The sequence below is a fragment of the Camelus bactrianus genome, chromosome 9 (genome assembly GCF_048773025.1).
Source record: "Camelus bactrianus isolate YW-2024 breed Bactrian camel chromosome 9, ASM4877302v1, whole genome shotgun sequence".
Classification (NCBI taxonomy): domain Eukaryota; kingdom Metazoa; phylum Chordata; class Mammalia; order Artiodactyla; family Camelidae; genus Camelus; species Camelus bactrianus.
The window spans coordinates 214,245-232,014 of NC_133547.1; the positions used below are offsets into that span (position 1 = coordinate 214,245).

Below are 17,770 nucleotides of genomic sequence, written 5' to 3' on the forward strand. Positions count from 1 at the left end.
AAATAAAAATAAAAAATAAACACATGCCCACACACACCCTTTCAGTACAATGTTGTCCCTGTGGCTGGGCCCAGGTGACATCCTGCGTGTTGCCAAGTGGCCTGGCCCAGCTGCCAAAGGTAGACACCCCTTATGGCAAGAGTGCATTCTGCCCACCCCCTTTTTAGATACAATTCACATAACATAACTGAACCATTTTAAAGTGCACAATTCAGGTTGGTTTTTTTTTATTTTTTTCAGGTTGGTTTTTATTATATTTTTTAGGTAATCTATTTTCTGAGTTGTTCACTCATTATCCCTGTCTAATTCTAGAACACTTCCAGCACCGCAAAATGACACTCTGTACTCATGAAGCAGTTACTCCCGTTCACTGATCTCTTTGTCTCTGGATGTGCCTGTTTCAGGTAAATGGAACTATACAACACGTGGTCTTCTGGTGTCTGGCTTCTTTCACTGACCATATTTCCTGAGGTCCAACTAGGTATTGGAACTTCATTCATTTTTACTACTGATGTAACATTCCCTTGTACGGACAGACCACAATTTGTTTATCCCTTCATCAGTGGATGGACATTTGGGTTGATTCCACCCTCTGGCTGTCAGGAGAAATGCTGCAGTGAACGTCAGTGTGCAAGTTTTTGCTTGAAGGCCTGTACTCATTTCTCTTGGGCGGGGCCCCTAGGAGTGGAGCTGCTCTGTTGACTGCGGGGGAACTTCCAGGCTGTTTTCCCCAGGGGCTGCTGTGCCCTGGCTGTGAGGGAGTGCATTCTCACTGGCCATTCCCTGCCAAGTCTTCCTGTCCAGCTGTCCTTGTCACGGCAGCCCCTGGGCCAGTCTACCTGCCATGGGTGCAGCACCACATGGCCTCCAGCCAGAAGCCTGGCCAGTCCTGGTGTACGAGTAACGCTTCTTGGAGCCTGGGCCCTCCGGCCTGTCTACTTGATTTGCACAGCAAGCTCCACATTGTAAAGAATGCACCTTGCCTTGACACCCCCCCCCCCATAGGTCAACAAGAACCGCTCCACGTGGAAATGGTGTCTGCTGCAGGTTACTTTGTACCCGTTTATTCGTGGGATGGTCTTGCTTCCAGGATGGCCACATCATCCCCACCTGGGAAGGGAATCCTTGGACTGAAGCCACAGGTGTCCGGGAAAGAGATGCTTCCCTTCACATCCTCCCACTGGTTCGTGGGGTGATGGGGACTCTCTTGGGGCCCCACAGGCAGTCTGGCATTGGGGTGTGACATGCTAGTGTCCACTGTCACCCACCTGTCCTCACACTTGCTTGCAGGAGGGGCTCCAGGTACCCTCACCCTTTGGTCTCAATTGAGCCCCAACTGGTAATTTGTCAGGTGCAGAAACCGAGGCACAAAGTGGCGGCTGCCACAGTGTGGGCGGAGGTGTTGGATTTCCAAGGAATCGGTCCTGATTGATGGCCCCCTGGTGGGGAGGGGAGGGCAGGGTGTGGCTTCACCTGCCCTGGGCTGCAGGCCAGTCCCATGCAGGCCCAGCAGGGGAGGAGGGCTGTGCAATGATCAGGTGTGTGATGAGGGCTGTACGTGAACCCTCCGGTCCCGCAGGGTCCTGTCCTATCATTATCCTTGTTTCTTTGGAGGAGGCCCCAGACCAGTCACTTGCCAACCACAGACCAGACCAGACACCCCTCACTCAGGCCTCAGCTTCCTGTCCCCTCAAGAGCAGGGCAGTGACACCAGCCGCTTCTGTGGCCCCTCATGATCTGCGGAATGTGCCAAACTCTGCATTTTCACCTTTAACCAATTCAGTGCGTCTGATTTCCACTCAACAACTTTCCCCCAGAGCACTGGTGCGTTTCTGTCACGTGGCTGTGACATTCAAGAGGAAAACAGCCCTCCAGAGACACAGGTCGCAGCACCCACGTGCGGTCACTCTGCTGTGTCCTGGGGTGAAACCGCGTAGCGCCCTGGTTACACGCATCCTGATGACTTTCAGACCTTGGACACTGCCTGTGAGAAATTCGCAGAACTGACAGGAAAGCAGCAGTGAGTCCAAAGCTGGCTGGAGTGAGCAGTTTCCGTAAACAAACTCAGATTTCTGGACTGTTTGGTAGAGGGATGTCTGCCTTCTACACAGAGAAAGGGGCAGCCCTGAGCCCTGGTGCTCAGCAAGGTGGTCACATGTTCAAACCCCAGAGGCCACACTGGGCAGGCCCATCTTCATGCTGGGGGTCACAGGAACCCAGGGAAAATTCTCATTCTTGCCCATGGGTTCTTTAATAAGTCAGTTTTCTGACTCAGTGACTTACTATTCAGGAGCCTGGTTGACAAGTTCGTTCCATTTTCCTCCCCTCTGGGTGGGCCCTCTGGCTGCCCCGCCATGCATGGTGCCGGCCACACATCAGAGTCAGCCCCCAATCAGCATGTCACAGCTACACACCACCAAGAGAGCCCTTCCCTAGATGGGGTGGTTGTGAGTCTCCATCACGATTCCAGGGTAAATATCTAGTCTTGTTTCCTCTAAATGGCATCTCAATGCACAGACTGTTTGCCCAGTAAATCATATGAAAAGCTCAGAGAAAGCCAGTGTGGCTGGCAGAACAGTGCCCTGCCTTCCCTGAAAGAGATACATGTCCTTGTCCCCAGAACCTGTGACTGGGGTACTTCACAGGGCATAAAGGACTAGGAGGTGATTCAGGATCTTGATTTGGGAGACTGTCCAGGATTATTCATGGGGCCCAAGGTGTCATTGTACAAGGAAAGGCAGGCGGGGCAGAGTCCACATGAAGGAGATGGGGTAACACATGGAGAGTGTGTGGTGGAAGACAGAGACTTTCCCAAGACAGGAAAGTGGAGGGTGTTTGGAAGCTGGAAAAACAAGCAAACAGATCTCGTCTCAGAGCCTCCGGAATGAGGCTCCAGGACTGCAAGATGATAAATTTACATTGCTCTAAGCCATGACATTTGTGGTAATTTGTTGCAGCAGCAGCAGGAATCCAACAACAGCCACAGATGAATCTGGAAATCTTAACAGCAGGCGTGAAGCCCTTCCTGGGGTTGGCTCTTGCTGGAATGAGCCGGGCCATGCTCAGCCGTTTACATTTACAGTTACCACATCCATCTTGTAGATGAGGCCATCAGCCCTGAGAACACCCAGCTGGCCAGGGGGGAGAGGAGAGAGGCACTCTAGGCTGCCAGTACTGCCACCAGATGAGTTGCATCTCATGCCTCCCAGAAGAGCTGGCTGATGGCCAAGGCAGGAAGCCAGGAGGGCAGACTTCCCAGGAGTGGAGGAGAGATCCTGGGGAGGGAGCTGAGCAACTGGGGTATCCCTGTTGCTTAAGGCAGGGCCCAGTGCTCAAAAGACCGCAACTCCCCCATGGCTTTCAGGGAAGGCAATGTGAGGGGTGAGGACTGCAGGGTTCCTGACCAGCTTGTGGGCATTTTCCTGATTAGTTGGTGGTAAGGTGGTAACAGCCTGATATTTTGGGAATCTCAATCATCAACTTTGTGTTTCAACCAGTCTGGGGTCTACATGCTTGTAAAGCAGCAGGTAGTCACCACCATCCTCCACCAGGTGTGTGTGTGTGGGGGGGGTGTCTTAGTTTCTGCAGAACAACAAAGATAGCTGTCAGATTATCTATACATCCTCAGAAGGAACCAGGAATCTAGTCCTAACCATGAGCTGCTTGAGTCTGTTCTTTGGAACTCGAGGACGGCCAAACAAGAAGCTGGGTAGACGGGGAATGTCCTGCAGGGACCTTCCCGGTTTCACCTAGGCTGAGTGCGAGTAACTGTTACACCAAAAAGATTATGATTCCAGCCTGCTGTTCCCTAAGGTAGGGCGGGCTAGACCAGCAGGAGGCTGTTGGGAGATGCGGCCCCAGAGCCCCTACCGGGCGCCTCATGGTTTTGAGGAGGCCGCGGTTGCCGGAGAATGGACGGGGGTGGGGAGTGTGCACTCCTCTGACCGCAGAACCTTTCTTCCTCCAGGTTTTCTTCTTGTGTCCAAGGCCCTGGCGACCTTGGGTGCGCTCGCGAGTGTCCCCATCCGTCCCGGTCAGTAAAGGAAAGGCGGGGGCGGGGCTGAGGCAGGGGCGGAGCGTGTCCACGGCAACGCAGGACGCTAGGGCGCCCTGGGGCAAACCGCGAGGCTCCCAGAACACCCCGCGCCCACCTACCCGCCCACCGCTCCCCCTGCCCAAGCCCGGGCGCTAGTCCGGTACCTGTCCTCGCCGGACCCGCGCCTGTGCCTCCCACCGCCCCCGCCGCTCAGAGTAGGACCGAGCGTGGCACGCCCTGGAACCACGCATAGCGGGATCTCCGTGCAGCCCAGTGTGACCGGGAGTGGTTCGGTGCTCCCGGGGTCCGGGCGGAAGTGCGCTAGCGCCAGTGCGGTGGGTCCATGCGGCGACTCCGACTCGGCTGCTGCTGGGACTCTGCTTTGTGGTTCCGCCCTTGGTGCCTGGGCTGCGCCATCGCCTCCCTTCCATCCATCCATTCATTCACTCATTCATTCATTCACTCAAACCTCTTCTCGCGTTGCTTCCCCTACCCCCAAGCATCCAGCCCCCACCCCGACCTGCCTGCTGTGCTCCGAGCCCAGCCCAGCCTTCACCTGAATGAATGAATGACAGGCACCTGTGACCCCTCAGACGAGAGCCCCTTGTGGGCGTGGGAGTCAGGGCCCCACGGGGGAGGTGGCCTCTGACCTGTGGCCTGCACATCGCGTAGTGAGTAGGCATTCAGGGTGACAAATTGGAGGACAAGTCTTTCAGGCAGAAAGGGGCACAGGTAGGGAGGGCAGAGTGGTGACGGCAGACGGGAAGGACCATGAGGGATTTGGATGCTACCCTAAGACCGGGCTGACTCCAGGCAGGGAGGCCCTGTTAGAAGGGTAGCGTGTCGGGCAGCTTTTCCAGGATCCATTCTCAGAAACATGTCTTTCCAGACACAAAAACGGAATTTTTTTTTTTTTTTTGAATTCTGATGACTTTTTTAAAATGACACTTTCCCGGGGAGGGTAAAGCTCAGTAGTAGAGTGCATGCCTAGTATGCACAAGGTCCTGGGTTCAATCCTCAGTACCTCTGTTTAAAAAAACAAATAATAAATAAACCTAAATTACCTTCCCCTCCAATAAAAACGTTGGGAGAAAAAAGTTTAAAAAACAAATAATAAAATGAAACTTTCAATTTTGAGATCATTATAAATTCACATGCTATTAGAAATAATATAAAGAGAGCTTATGTGCTGTTTACCCAGTTTTATCCAATGGTCACATCTTGCAAAACTATAGTACCAATTACAACAAGTTATTCAGATTGATAGTCAAGATACTGACTATTTCCATCACCACATGGATTCCTCAAGTTGCCCTTTTATAGCCACACCCACTCCCCCTCCTTACTCCACCCCCTCCTTAACCCTTGGTAACTAGTAATCTGTTTTCTTTTTCTACAATTTTATCATTTCAAGAATGTTACATAAATGAAACTATATAATGAGTAACTTTTTGGATTTGGCTGATGACTTTCTTTTAAAAATAAATTCCATGCCATAAAATTCACTATTTTAAAGTGTGCAATTTGGTGGTCATTAGCATATTCACAGACTTGTGTAACCATTGCCACTGTCTAATTCTAGGTGATTTCATCACCCCTAAAGAAACTCCATATCTGTACCCAAATTCCCTGTCCCTCCTCCTCCACTCCAGGCACCCACCAATCTACTTTCTGTTTCTTACAGATTTGCCTATCCTGGACATTTCAGATAAACAGAATCTTACAACAGGAAGTCTTTTGTGCCTGGATTCTTCCACTTAGCATAATATTTGCAAGGTTCACACATCTTGAGGGATATATCAATTCTTCATTCCTTTTAATGAAGAATAATATTCCATCATATGTATAGGCCACATTTTGTTTATCCATCCATCCATCAGTTGATGGACATTTGGCATGTTTCCACCTATTGGCTATTATAAATAATGCTGCTATTTCATTTGTGTGCAAGCTTTTGCATGGACACATTTTTATTTTTCTTGGATTGACAACTAAGAGTGGAATTGCTGAGTTGTTTGGTAACTATGTTTAACCACTTGAGGACCCACAGAGTGTTTTCCACATAGGCTGCACCATTTTACATTCCCACCAGCATCTGATTACTTTTTAATGTTGGCAACTAATTCACATTTTTTAAAAATGCAGTGGAAGTGGGACAGTCCAGCAGATCCATCTGCTGGTCAAGTCTGGCTGTGCCTAGAGTGTTCCGTGTGGAACCAAGCAGTTGAAGAAGCCAGGGCAGAGGACCCGGAGAACAGGGAGAGGGGAGGGGGTGGCACGGGTGACCACAGATGTCTATCCCTCAGACACCTGGACACACAGGCTGACACAAGCACTCCTTGACTTGTGGATACACAGACACAAGCACCCAGGCCTGTAGACCCCACTTCCTCTCAGAGGGCTCTAGGGAGGTGTCTTCATGGCTTCCCTCTGCTCACAGGCTCACCTTTGTGTCTCTAGGTCCAGAGGAAGTGCCCTGGACCATGTGACTGTCCTGCTCTGCCTGGGAGGGCACGTGATGGCTGCCCGGATGAGCAAGGCATCTGCCCTCGCCCCCTGGGTCTCCCAGAACACACCAGCTCCGGTGGGGGGTGAGCCCAGCCCCAAGATCCCTGGTCAGCACTTCTAGGGGTTCTGTTACAAGGAAGTCAAGGGGCCCCATGAGGCCCTGGCCAGGCAGCGGGATCCATGAGATCCAGGCCTGGGTGCAGGGCCAGCAGCCAAACAGCCCTGAGGAAGCCGCTGCCCTGGTTGAGGGGCTGCAACAGAAGTCAGGTAGGCCAGGACTCCAGGTGAGGGCTGCCCAGCCTGGCTCAAAGCCCTGCCCGGACTGGTGTGGCAGGGGTGCTGGTGGGGAGTGACGGTGAGAGCTTTGTGTCTCAGCTCAGAGTCTGACAGATGCTAACCTGTGTTTGTCCTCAGAGCGTGGGGAGGTGGGGGTGGGCACCCAGAAAGATGGAGGGCACCACCACCTGCCCCTCTTTTCCTCCATGGAGCTACAGGGCCCAACACTCGGCCTGCCTTGCCTGTCTTCCTGTCCCCAGGTCCCAGCCCCCTGGCCACAGGAGGTGCTGGTCCCCAAGACGGAGCAGGGAGAGGAGCAGGAGGTGTGTCCAAACCCTTTCTGGGCCCCTGTTCCAGGTACAGCATCCACCAGCCTGGGAATGTCAGGTGTCCCTGGAGGCTAGGCCCAGAAGTGAATGGACTGGAACCTCTGGGATCTTTAATGGCTCCAATGTAAGCAGAATGAGCCAGCTGGCTGGGCTTGGGGCTCCACAAAAGGGAGGTCAGGGGCAAGTGGGGAGGGCTCTGCCAGCTGTGAGACAAACTGGAGGTGTGGCCTCCCCACCCCCACCCTTGGCTTGTGTCCCAAGGGATCTGGCTACACAGCTGCCCCATGGCTGCCCCACATCCTGGGTTCAGGCAGCTGGGTCAGCCTGGCTGGACCCAAACAGAGGCCCAAAGTGGCCTAACATTGCCTGGCAGCCACTGAGATTCCTCCATCTCTGGCCAGGCTGCCTGTTGGGTGGCAGGGGCTGCCGAGGGTTCAGGGCTGGGGTAAGGTGACCAAGGAAGATGGGCACAGTGGTCACCTCGAGCCTCTTGGGGGAGGGCAGTTCATATCCAATGTTTCCATAAATGGCCAGGTCCACCTTCGTCCTCACAAACAGGTGTCCCAACCAACCTGATGCCTGGCGACCCCAAGGTGGAGCCGGGGGATGAGAGTAAGGCCCTGGACCTGCCCTGTGCTGAGATGGAGCCCCAGGCCCTAAGCAAGGCTGGCACAGGTGAAGTGGGCAGCTTCTGAGTTTCCACAGTGTTGGCACCCCCACCCCCAGCACCCTTCTGCCCAGTCTGGTGAGGGGCTGTGTGAATGGCACAGGCCAGGCAGACACCGAGGTCTCCCAGGGTCCCTCAGTCACAGGCCCAGGCTACCCACACCCAGCAGGATTAGGGTCTGACTCAGAGTTGCCTCAGACACTGCCTCTACCCAGGAAGTCTGAACATCTGCGGCCCCACCTACCACGTTTTCTGTTCTAGGCTGAGGAGAGGACAGGGCTGTCCAAGGCCAGCTCAGAGAAAGGTGGGGGTGATGGCCGGCCATGCCTCTGTCCAGTGGCCCCTGCCTCATAGCAGCGGCAGTCACACCCTTCCTGAGACCACCAGGCCCCTCTGCCCCTCTCCCTATGGGTCTTTGGGTTGTCTCAGGCTTAGCTTTTTCTCTCTCCAGTTTCAAATCCCAGAGGCGAGGTGGGGACCCCAAGTCAACACGCCCGGCAGGTGGCTCCAGGGGAAGGCGATGTCCCCGAGAGTTTGCTGAAGACTGACACCACAAAACCCTCCGCGGGGGCAGCTTCTGGAGGCCTGGGGGCCTGGGAAGACTCCGCAGAGGCCCTGCGGGAGGCAGAGGACACTCCGCAGCATGCCACGCTAGGGGCGACAGCAGACCGAGGGGCCCTGGGAGGGAAGCTGGAGCCCGCAGACTGCAGGATCGACGAGGCCAGGCCCAGCCGCATCCCCGATGACCTGTTGCCCTTCCCCTTGCCTCTCCCGGGGAAGCGGGGCTGTTGGTGTGGCGAGTGTGGCAAGACCTTCAGCCAGAGCTCCTACCCGCAGCAGCGCCGGCGCGTGCACACGGGAGAGAAGCCCTACATGCGCACAGAGTGCGGCAAGGCCTTCGCCTGGAGCTCCAACCTCAGCCAGCACCGTCGTATCCACACGGGCGAGACGCCCTACGAGTGCCCGGACTGCGAAGAGGCCTTCAGCGAGAGTTCCAAGCTGGCCGAGCACCTGAAGATCCACGCAGGCGCGCGGGTGCACGCTTGCCCCGACTGTGGCAAGGTCTTCCTGCGCGCGGCCGGCCTGCAGCAGCACCGGCACACACACAGCGGCCAGAAGCCCTTCGCCTGCACCGACTACGGCAAGAGGTTCCTTGAGAGCTCGCAGCTCCTGCAGCACCAGCGCACGCACACAGGCGAGCGGCCCTTCCAGTGCGCCCAGTGCGGCAAGGCCTTCAGGGGCACCTCGGGCCTGGCGCACCACCGGCGTGCTCACACTGGTGAGCGGCTCCTCGCGTGCGCCGACCGCGGCAGCTCCGAGCTGCGCCAGCACCAGCGCCCGCACTCCGGCGAGAAACCCTTCGTCTGCATCCACTGCAGCAAAGCCTTCGTGCACAACTCGGAGCTGGTGAGCCACCGGCGTACGCACACCAGGGAGCGGCCTTACGCCTACAGCCGGTGCGGCCGCGCCTTCAACCACCGCTCCAACCTCAACAAGCATCAGAAGCGGCACGCGGGCAGCGCTGCGCCCTGAGGGAGAGGGCGGGTCAATTTGGTGGCCCGTGCACCTCGAGACCCGGCCACCAATGTATGGGGATGAGCCGTCTGCAGGCCAGCTTGGGTGGGCTTCACGTGCTGGGAGAGTTGGCGCAGCGGCCACGGGTGCAGAAGATCACGGCTGAAAAAACGGTCCCTAAGAAGGCAGCCCCAGTGGTGACCCCCTGGGGCCTGGCTGTGGACACGTGTGGCGGGGAGGTGGCTCACAGGCTGAAGGCGGTGAATTTCGGTCCTGGAAGCTGTGCAGAGACTGGCGAGAATTGCAGGCTCCCCAGGAACGAGGGCTAGATGAGACCCCTCCCCTCCACCTCTGGATTCGAGGTTACACAGGACTTTTTGTCTTCAGCCAAGAGCCAGAAGGTCAGACGATTTGCTCTGAGGACTCTGGTGGGCAAAGGAGAGGATGTGTGTGTGTTGGGGGGGGGGGTCCCAGCATGCTCAGCTCTCAGCTGCTGCCTGTACCCCCATTCCTTCCTCCACAGTTGGGGCTGAGAGTCCGTTTCTAAAAGATAAATCCCAGCAGCCTGAAACACTTCAGGTTCCTTATAGACGCGGCATCGCGTCCACACACCTTGGGCTGGCACAGTCCACGCGTCCTGCGCTCGTTGAGTAAGCAGGACTGACTCACTTCAGGAAAAACAGTCCAGGCAAGACCGCCTGAGGGATTCGATGCTGGCCGGGGGAGGGGCCGATCCTCCGGGAGCAGGGCTGGCGTTCGCCTCCCCAGGAAGGAGTGGATCTGGGAATTGCCATGCGCTGGGCCAGAGCAGTTTCCGGGCTCTGGGAAGCAGTGGTGGGTGGGGGCGAGGGCGGAGCCGACAACCTGCCCCGCTCTCCACCCTGGACAACTTTCTCTGCATCCACCCCCTGCCCCTGGGCTGCTGCCACAGCATTGCCCTCGCTGAGGGCAGCCACCTGCTCTACCCACTCTGGAAGGTGTGCGGGGGCATCTGTGTCTGGTGTGGGAACCAGCCCCCGCATGCTCACTCTGCCCAAGACCACGTCGCTGGCATCGCCCCCTCACCCCTTCTCTCTTCCCAGGTCGGAACTGTTGGGGCCTGCTCCAGGGTACCCCCTGGAGTCTGTGTGTTTCTCAGTCTTGCTCCCCCACCCCCACATCAGGGACCTTCCTTGCGCGGCTGGGCGTGCTGTACTTCCTCCTTTTTCGAGGTCTCCTTGGCCAAGATCAGCAGCTCCAGCAGGAGCTTGAGAGAGCAGCAGGGAGAGGGAAGGCATGGAGCTCCAACCCTGCCTTCCTAGCTCAGCAAGTCCCTTCTCATCCCTCCTCCCGAGTGGAGCCCCACAGAGGACCAGGATTAGCCTGAGGACTCAGCCCTGAGGTCCCACGTAGCTGCCTGGCAGGGGAGTAGGATGGTAGCAAGGATCACTGAGCACCAGGTGCTACACCTGGCACTTTGCAGGTGCTCCTCCACCTGCACCCCGGCGGCGGAGCTGGGAGGCCTGGGGCTGGCGGCGGGTGACGGGAGACAAGGCTGATGTAGACAGCTCCAGTGACCTGCACACCAGCACATCGCCCCGACCAGGTGGGCTGGAGCATGTGGCCTGTGTGACGGGTGGGACATGGGACAGAAGGGGCTGGCTCGGGCAAGGGGCAGTCAAATAAGTGACCCTCACTAGGTATTTTAAGAGAATTGTCTACTTGGCTTTATTAGACTGAAAGAATATGCAGAATCACAAGAATCCAGAGATTCACAAGAAGAGCAGCTCCACCTCCAGGGCTGGGTGTACAAAAGGGATGGGGCTTACCAGAGCCGAGGATCTTGGACTCTGAGAAGGCCACCGTGGCTGTTGCTGGAACTTGAGAGGAGGGTGCAGGAGAGACACCTTTGCCCTGAAAACCTTGGGTCCTGCATTATGTTGTTTGGGTTCATCAGAGGCTCAACACAGCAGCCTCACTGCCAGGCACGTGGGGACTGTTCAGTGGCACCGCTGGGTCCTCCGGGAAGTAGGGCCCAAGTGGAGGGCAGCCTGCTTTGCATCAGGACCTGCCACATGGACTCCCCTCGTTCTGCGCCGCTCACCCTCACCCCTAACTGCAGCTGGTGAGTGGATTGGAGCAGCACACTGAGGCGGATATGCTGTGTCCAGAATCTGGGCCTCTGTGGCTCCTTCAGAGAGTCCACTTCTCTCTCTGGCTGGCGGACAGTGCTGGCTGCAGCAGCTGGTCTTCTCCTTCGAAGGGGTGTCCTGACAGGCTCGCCATCCCGAGGCCCTCCACCAAGGAGGACACATCGGACTCACTTCATCACTGAGTGTCTCTGCTACCCGGTGCTCTCTGTCTTCCAAGGGGTGGGTGTAATGTTCTGGGGGAGGTCAGGATAGCGACAGGATAAGGAAGTTGAGCTGCCAGTTTTGAGGCGAGTTGGGAAGGTGTACTGTTGTCCCCATCAAGCAAAAATGAGGGGATTCACATGGTCCTTGCTTATTGGTAGAAAAAAGAATTTGATGGATCTGTAGCTGTGAAGGTGAGACTCCTTCAAACCCCCAAGGTCATCCTCAACCTCCCTCCCTAGCAGAAGCAGCCCCTCTTGGGTTAAAAAACTCCTATTACCCCCTCCTTCCTGCTGCCCACGGTGTAAATGCGCAGTTGAGGCTCCCTTCCTTCCCACCTAACACGGGAGTGACAGTCACACCACCTGTTGTCCATGTCCACGAGCAGGACACTGTGAACGCCACAGCAGTGGGTGCCTCAATTTTATTATTTTATTTATTGTTATTTTTAATTATTTTTATTATTTTTGGGGGGGAGGTAATTAGGTTTTTATTTATTTTTATTGGCGGTACTGGGACTGAACTCCGAAACTCGTGCGTGCTAGGCACATACTCTACCACTGAGCTATGCCCGTCCTCCTATTATTATTTTATCATCAATTATTAATTATTATTTATAAGCAATTTAAATATTTATTACTTTAATGTATTTGTTATTTACTATACTGTTCCTAATATTTATTATTTTAGTTTACTATTAGTTTGTCATTCATTGTATTATTTATTTTTAATATTTAGTGTTTTATCATTTCACTATGAAGTAATTTATTATTTTCACTTTAATCATCTTATTTACGGGTAACTATGATTCCATTCTATTGCTTAAGTTTATTTGTTATTATTTATTACATTACCTGTTTTAGTATTCATTTTATTTTTTGAAATTGTACTTATTTTTTTACCTAAATCATTTTATTATTTATTGTCAATTGTCTTCATTTGTTATTGTTTGCTTCATTAGATCATTCAGTTATTTTTATTCTTTATTATTAACTTAGTTTATTCATATGCAGTTATTGATTACTGTAATGGAGACTCCTGAGGCCGTGGCTCGCCCTTTGTCCTGACCCCCTGCAGGCCCACTTTCCGGGAAGGACAAACAAACAGAGAGGTCAGTGGCCGGCGCCGCCCCCCCACCTCAGCCTTATAACCGGACAGAAACTCCTGGGGCTGAAGTGAGGCTGACTATGTCCGCACGGGCCGCTTTCCTGCTGCTCTGGGGTGAGGCGTCAGGTCTGGGGCCCCCCGGGGGTAGGATGGGGGCAGGAAGGAACAGCATGGGATCTCACAGGTGGGTCTCCGCAGGCCTCGCCCTGGGCAGAGTGACGGAGGAGGCAGTCCTAAGTAAGTGGGCTGGCCCGGGTGTGGTGGACACTGCAGGGTGAGGCCCTGTTTGGGCGCCCAGCTGACCACTGTCCCCACTCGTGCAGTTGACACAAGGGCCAACCTATGGGCAGAGGCTGAGTCCCTGCTGAAACCTGGGGCCATTGTGACACTGACATGCCAGAGCGTCCTGAGGACACAGGAGTTCCAGCTGTTCAAGGATGGGGTGCCCCAGGAGCCAGTGCGCCTGGACTCACCTGCCTTTGAGCACCGGTTCCTACTAGAAGCAGTAATCAATGACACCCGGGGCCTCTACCGATGCCGCTACAGCACAGATGGCGGGTGGATGGGGCTCAGCAACCTGGTGGAGTTGACTGGAACAGGTGAGTGGAGCGCTAACTGGCCTGGCCAGTCAGGGGAGAGGCTGCTGGAGAGGCCTCCTGTCCTCCACTCATCAGTCTCCTTGTCCTCCTCCTGCCCCACTCCCGGAGTAGCTGGTGGCCTTGGGCAAGTCAGGTGACATCTCTGAGCCTCAACTGCCCCATCAGTAAAATGAGGATGTTTGTACTGACCCTAGAAGGTCGTGAAGAGTAAGTGTCTGAATCCCTAGGAAGTGCTTAGGGCAGGCCTGGGGCACAGTAGGGCCCTGAACATGTCTCCTCTTGTAGTCCCCCGTCTCGGCCTGTCCCTGCCTCCATCTCCTGGCTCCCTCACATTTCTAGGAGTGTGGAGATCCAGGTCTGGCTGGACCCCCACATCTCCCAAGGCATGCAGAACCACACATGACCTGTGCTCCACCCGCAGAGCCCCTGCCCCCACCCTTGCTCTCAACCGAGACGGTCTCCTGGATCACAATGGGCCTGAACACGACACTGCTCTGCCTTGGGGGGCTTCGGGGTGTAACCTTCCTGCTGAGGCGGGAAGGCGATGACCAGTTTCTGGAGGTGGCTGAGGCCCCAAAGGCTATGCAGGCAACCTTCTCAGTCCACCGGGCTGGCAACTACAGCTGCAGCTACCGGATCCATGCAGCAGGTGCCCTCTCTGAACCCAGTGCCACTGTGACCATAGAGGAGCTGGGTGAGTGTGGGGGCCATCCCAGAGGGCTTCCTGGGGGAGGAGGCTCCTGGAGGACAGAGCTGCATTTACCCTGACCCCAAACTCCTAATACCCCTGCCCAGGACTGGGTTTGGAAACAGGGGCCACACAATTGCCTGGCGTTTGCCAGAAGGAAGGGTGTTCCTGGGGCAAAGGTCTGGAGGCTGGGCTGACTGCAGCTTTTTTAAGGAATGGCCCCACAGCAGGGGTGTCTGGGACTCTGGCCCCTCCAGTGACCCTCCCTGACTTGCAGCCAGGCTGCCACCACCCACGCTGACTCTCGAAAGGGAGTCCTCTGAGGTCCTGCGCCCGGGCTCGCCCGCAACCCTCACCTGTGTGGCGCCCCTGAGCGGTGTGGACTTCCAGCTGCGGCGGGGTGAGGAGGTGCTGCAGGTACTCATGTCCAGTACCAGCCCAGACCGTATCTTCTTCCACCTGGACAAGCTGGCCCTGGGGGATAGCCATGTCTACACCTGTCGCTACCGGCTGCATGGTGAGCTAATGCCCTGGTCCTTGGACAGCGCGCCGGCTGAGCTGGTTCTGAGTGACGGTGAGCCTGGGGAATGTGGTAGCGGGGCTGGGAAGGCGGCAGCCAGAGGAGAGAGCAGGGAAGGGTCTGTTACTGCAGAGCTAAATCCCGGCTCATCTGCCAGGCCTCAGTTTCCCCAGCTGAGGATGGAACAATGAGCCTAGCCTCTTGGCCCCACAATGAATAGTCAGGTCAATATGCAAATCTGACCTGGGCCATGCAGGCATTACCTGCCCAGGGCCCCCTCCTGCCTTCGGGGTCCGGGTGGACGCTGAGGGCTCTCTGTTGAGGATGGCCAGGCTGGGGTTGCAGGACCCACCAGGGACTCAGACCAGAGATGTAAACTCCAGGAGAGGATGCCGACCATCATAGGGGGTGCGGGTGCTCTTTGGACAGACATAACCTCATCCCTGTCTGTTTTTATGGGCATTGAAATTAATAAGGAACAGTGTAGGAGTGTGTGTGAGCGTCCACAGAGGACAGGGACCGGGAGGTCGGGAGGCTGATTCAGTCTTATGCCGGGCGGTCCTGGCGGGCCGCCCGGGAGGCAGCAGACTCTTTGGCAGAAGGCTCAGCCTGGCCAAGGGCTGCGAGGCTGGATCCTTCCCTGGAGCCGACTTAGCCCACGTCCTCCCTGCAGGGACGCTCCCAGCGCCGGAGCTATCGGCTGAGCCCGCGGTTCTGAGCCCCAAGCCCGGCACGCTGGTGCAGCTGCAGTGCTGGGCACCCCGCACCGGCGTGCGCTTCGCCCTGGTGCGCGAGAATGCGGGCAGGCGCCTGGTGCACAGTCTCTTGAGCCCCGCGGGGACCAAGGCCCACTTTGAGCTGCACGATGTCTCTGTGGTCGACTCCGCCAACTACAGCTGCATCTACACAGACACGGCGCCGCCCTTCGCGGGCTCCGCGCCCAGCGCCCGCGTGGAGCTGCGCGTGGACGGTGAGCGGTAGGCCCGGCGGCCCGAAACCTCCTTCCACCTGTGCGCAAAACGAGGGTGCCGGCCCGTCCCGGAGGAATGCCAAAGGAAAGCGCTCTGGGCCTCGGCCCTGCCCGCAGAGCCGGCTCCTTAGGGGAGTAGGAGGTCTGCCGCCGAGGGTCCTGGGGGCGCCCTGCATTTCGGCTTATTTCCCATCGACGTGAGCACGTCGGCTGCGGGTAGCGCTTCGGTGGAGATCGTGGAGGCTGGACCAGATTTTAGGGTTCACATCCCTAATGGCTTTGCACTGGCTAGTGCCTTAGTCTTCCTGTGCGACACCCGTGTCGGTCGCTGTCAGACTGTGACCCCAAATTCTGCCGGGGCCCACGTCCCCACGGTGGAGAGTGGAGGTGTAATTTTCCAGGAGCCCCGCTGTCCCTGGGGTCTATGTGTTCCTGATTTCCTCACCCACGTGTCCTGGGGGCAGAAACCAGTCAGGACCCTGGGCACAGGTCCTACCTCCAGACCACTGACTGGGCTGAGCCCTCTGCATCCTGTCTTCCTTCCCCTCACCTGTCCTGTCCTGTCCCTAACCTTCACCCTAACCCTGAGTGCGGGACGCTGGGGACCCCAGGAAGTCACAGGGCAGACCCGGGCCTGGGGACTCAACAGGTCCTGGGGAGGGGGTGAGACGGAGACACACAGTTCCAGTGCAGTGACCAGTGTGAGGCCAGCAGCCTGGGCTGGAGTGGGGAACAGGCAGGCGGCCAGGGCTGGGCAGCTGCTGCCTGGGGTGAGGGACCTCACCAGACCCATCCGGCTGCTCGCCCAGGACCGTTGCCCAAGCCGCAGCTCCGGCCCCTGTGGAGGGGGGCCGTGACTCCGGGCCGCGATGCTGTCCTGCGCTGCGAGGGAGAGGTGCCCGACGTCACCTTCGAGCTGCTGCGGGTGGGTGAAGGGGAGCCTTCCACAAGGCAGTGGGCTGCCCAGCCCTCCGCTGACCTTGTGCTGACCTACGTGGGCCCCCAACACACCGGCAGCTACAGCTGCCGCTACCGCTCCTACTGGCCCAACCCTTTCCAGTCTGAGCTCAGCGATCCGGTGGAGCTCCAAGTGGCAGGTGAAGCTTCAGGTGGCCAGGGGAGCTCAGTTCAGTGGGCTGGGTTGCGGCTCCCAGGCTTTGCCCAGACTGAGCCCTCCTCCAGGAGTCCCCTTTCCCTGCACCTCTTCCCAGCACTAACCTCGTTAGTGGGCCTGGGTGTGTGGGAGGGTTGGCGGGCAGCTGACCAAGCCACTTCCTTCCTGAGGGGATCTCAGTGAGGTCTGCCCTGATTCACCAGGAAAGCGGGCACAAGAAGCCTCCTTCCCCTACCATTTCTCTTGTGTCAAATTTGTCTAGGAAGCTGATCCCAGTTGCAGACTGTATCCTTGGGAAGTCCTTTCTCCAGTCTGACTCTGATCCCTCTTGCTGCAGCTGGAAGCTGGACTCACCCTGGTGGGAGAAGTGGATGGCTCTCCTTCATTCATCCCAGGAATTAATAAATGTGAAGACAGACATTAAATTGTGTCTTTGGGCAATGGCACCCTGGTACAGGGGGGCTGGAGTCCCAGGGCTGAGATCTGAGATCCTGTGTCCTGAAGGTGGACGGGCTCTGGGTCGGATCCTGAGAGTGGGGGTGGGGAGGCCAAGGATTGGCCCACATTTTTCAAGACTCCCTTCTGCTGTTATCCAGTAAGCTGCCTCCTACTCCCCAGTCGCCTCTGCCCAGTCCCCAGCAGGTGTGGGCAGGAGGGTAGCTTGAAGCTCCAGACTAATCTTGATTGAACTGGGAGGCAGTCTGGAGGCTGCATTTTCTAGTTCTGTCCTCCCAGTCCAAATGGCCACCAACTGGTGGTGCCCAACTGTGTCTCCAACCGAAGGCCAGTTCCCACATCAAAGCTTGGAGCTGTGGGAAGAGTTGGGAGTCTTTCCATTCTTTCCCACTTCCCTTAAACCTGAGCCCCCTCGGCGCTGCCTGACACCCTGCTGGACTACTGCCCAGCCCTGCCTGGAGCTTGGCCCTCGAGGTGCTGGCATACAGTGTGTATTAGGTTAGCATTACCAACAAATGCTTGATAAACTGGTTTTTCAAGGAATTTGCCTATTTCACCTGAGAGGTCTGATTTATTGGCATAGAGTTGTTCACAATATTCCTGTATTCTTTTACTGCCTGCAGGGTCTGGAGTGATGTCACCTCTTTCATGA

The 17,770-nt window shown here is 56.4% G+C and overlaps 2 protein-coding genes across 6 annotated transcripts; both read left to right on the top strand.

The window, feature by feature from the left end:
- Positions 1 to 5,981: 5,981 nt before the first annotated feature.
- Positions 5,982 to 12,627, top strand: LOC105074529 (uncharacterized). The gene has a single exon (XM_074370898.1). It carries the CDS (start codon positions 8,690 to 8,692, stop codon positions 9,347 to 9,349), a length of 660 nt encoding a protein of 219 aa, XP_074226999.1. The 5' UTR covers positions 5,982 to 8,689; the 3' UTR covers positions 9,350 to 12,627.
- Positions 12,628 to 12,765: 138 nt separating this feature from the next.
- A1BG (alpha-1-B glycoprotein) lies at positions 12,766 to 17,087 on the top strand. Of its 5 annotated transcripts, none has more exons than XM_045521925.2 (8): positions 12,766 to 12,885; positions 12,970 to 13,008; positions 13,095 to 13,370; positions 13,792 to 14,064; positions 14,336 to 14,632; positions 15,252 to 15,548; positions 16,358 to 16,645; positions 16,925 to 17,087. In XM_045521925.2, the coding sequence occupies exons 1-8, from the start codon at positions 12,852 to 12,854 to the stop codon at positions 16,930 to 16,932; spliced, it is 1,512 nt and encodes a 503-aa protein (XP_045377881.2). In that variant the 5' UTR covers positions 12,766 to 12,851; the 3' UTR covers positions 16,933 to 17,087. The 5 variants fall into 5 exon arrangements, with proteins under 5 accessions (XP_045377881.2, XP_045377879.2, XP_045377882.2 ...); XM_045521923.2 differs by having other exon boundaries at positions 17,000 to 17,087; XM_045521926.2 differs by having other exon boundaries at positions 16,358 to 16,473.
- The last annotated feature ends 683 nt before the right edge of the window (positions 17,088 to 17,770 follow it).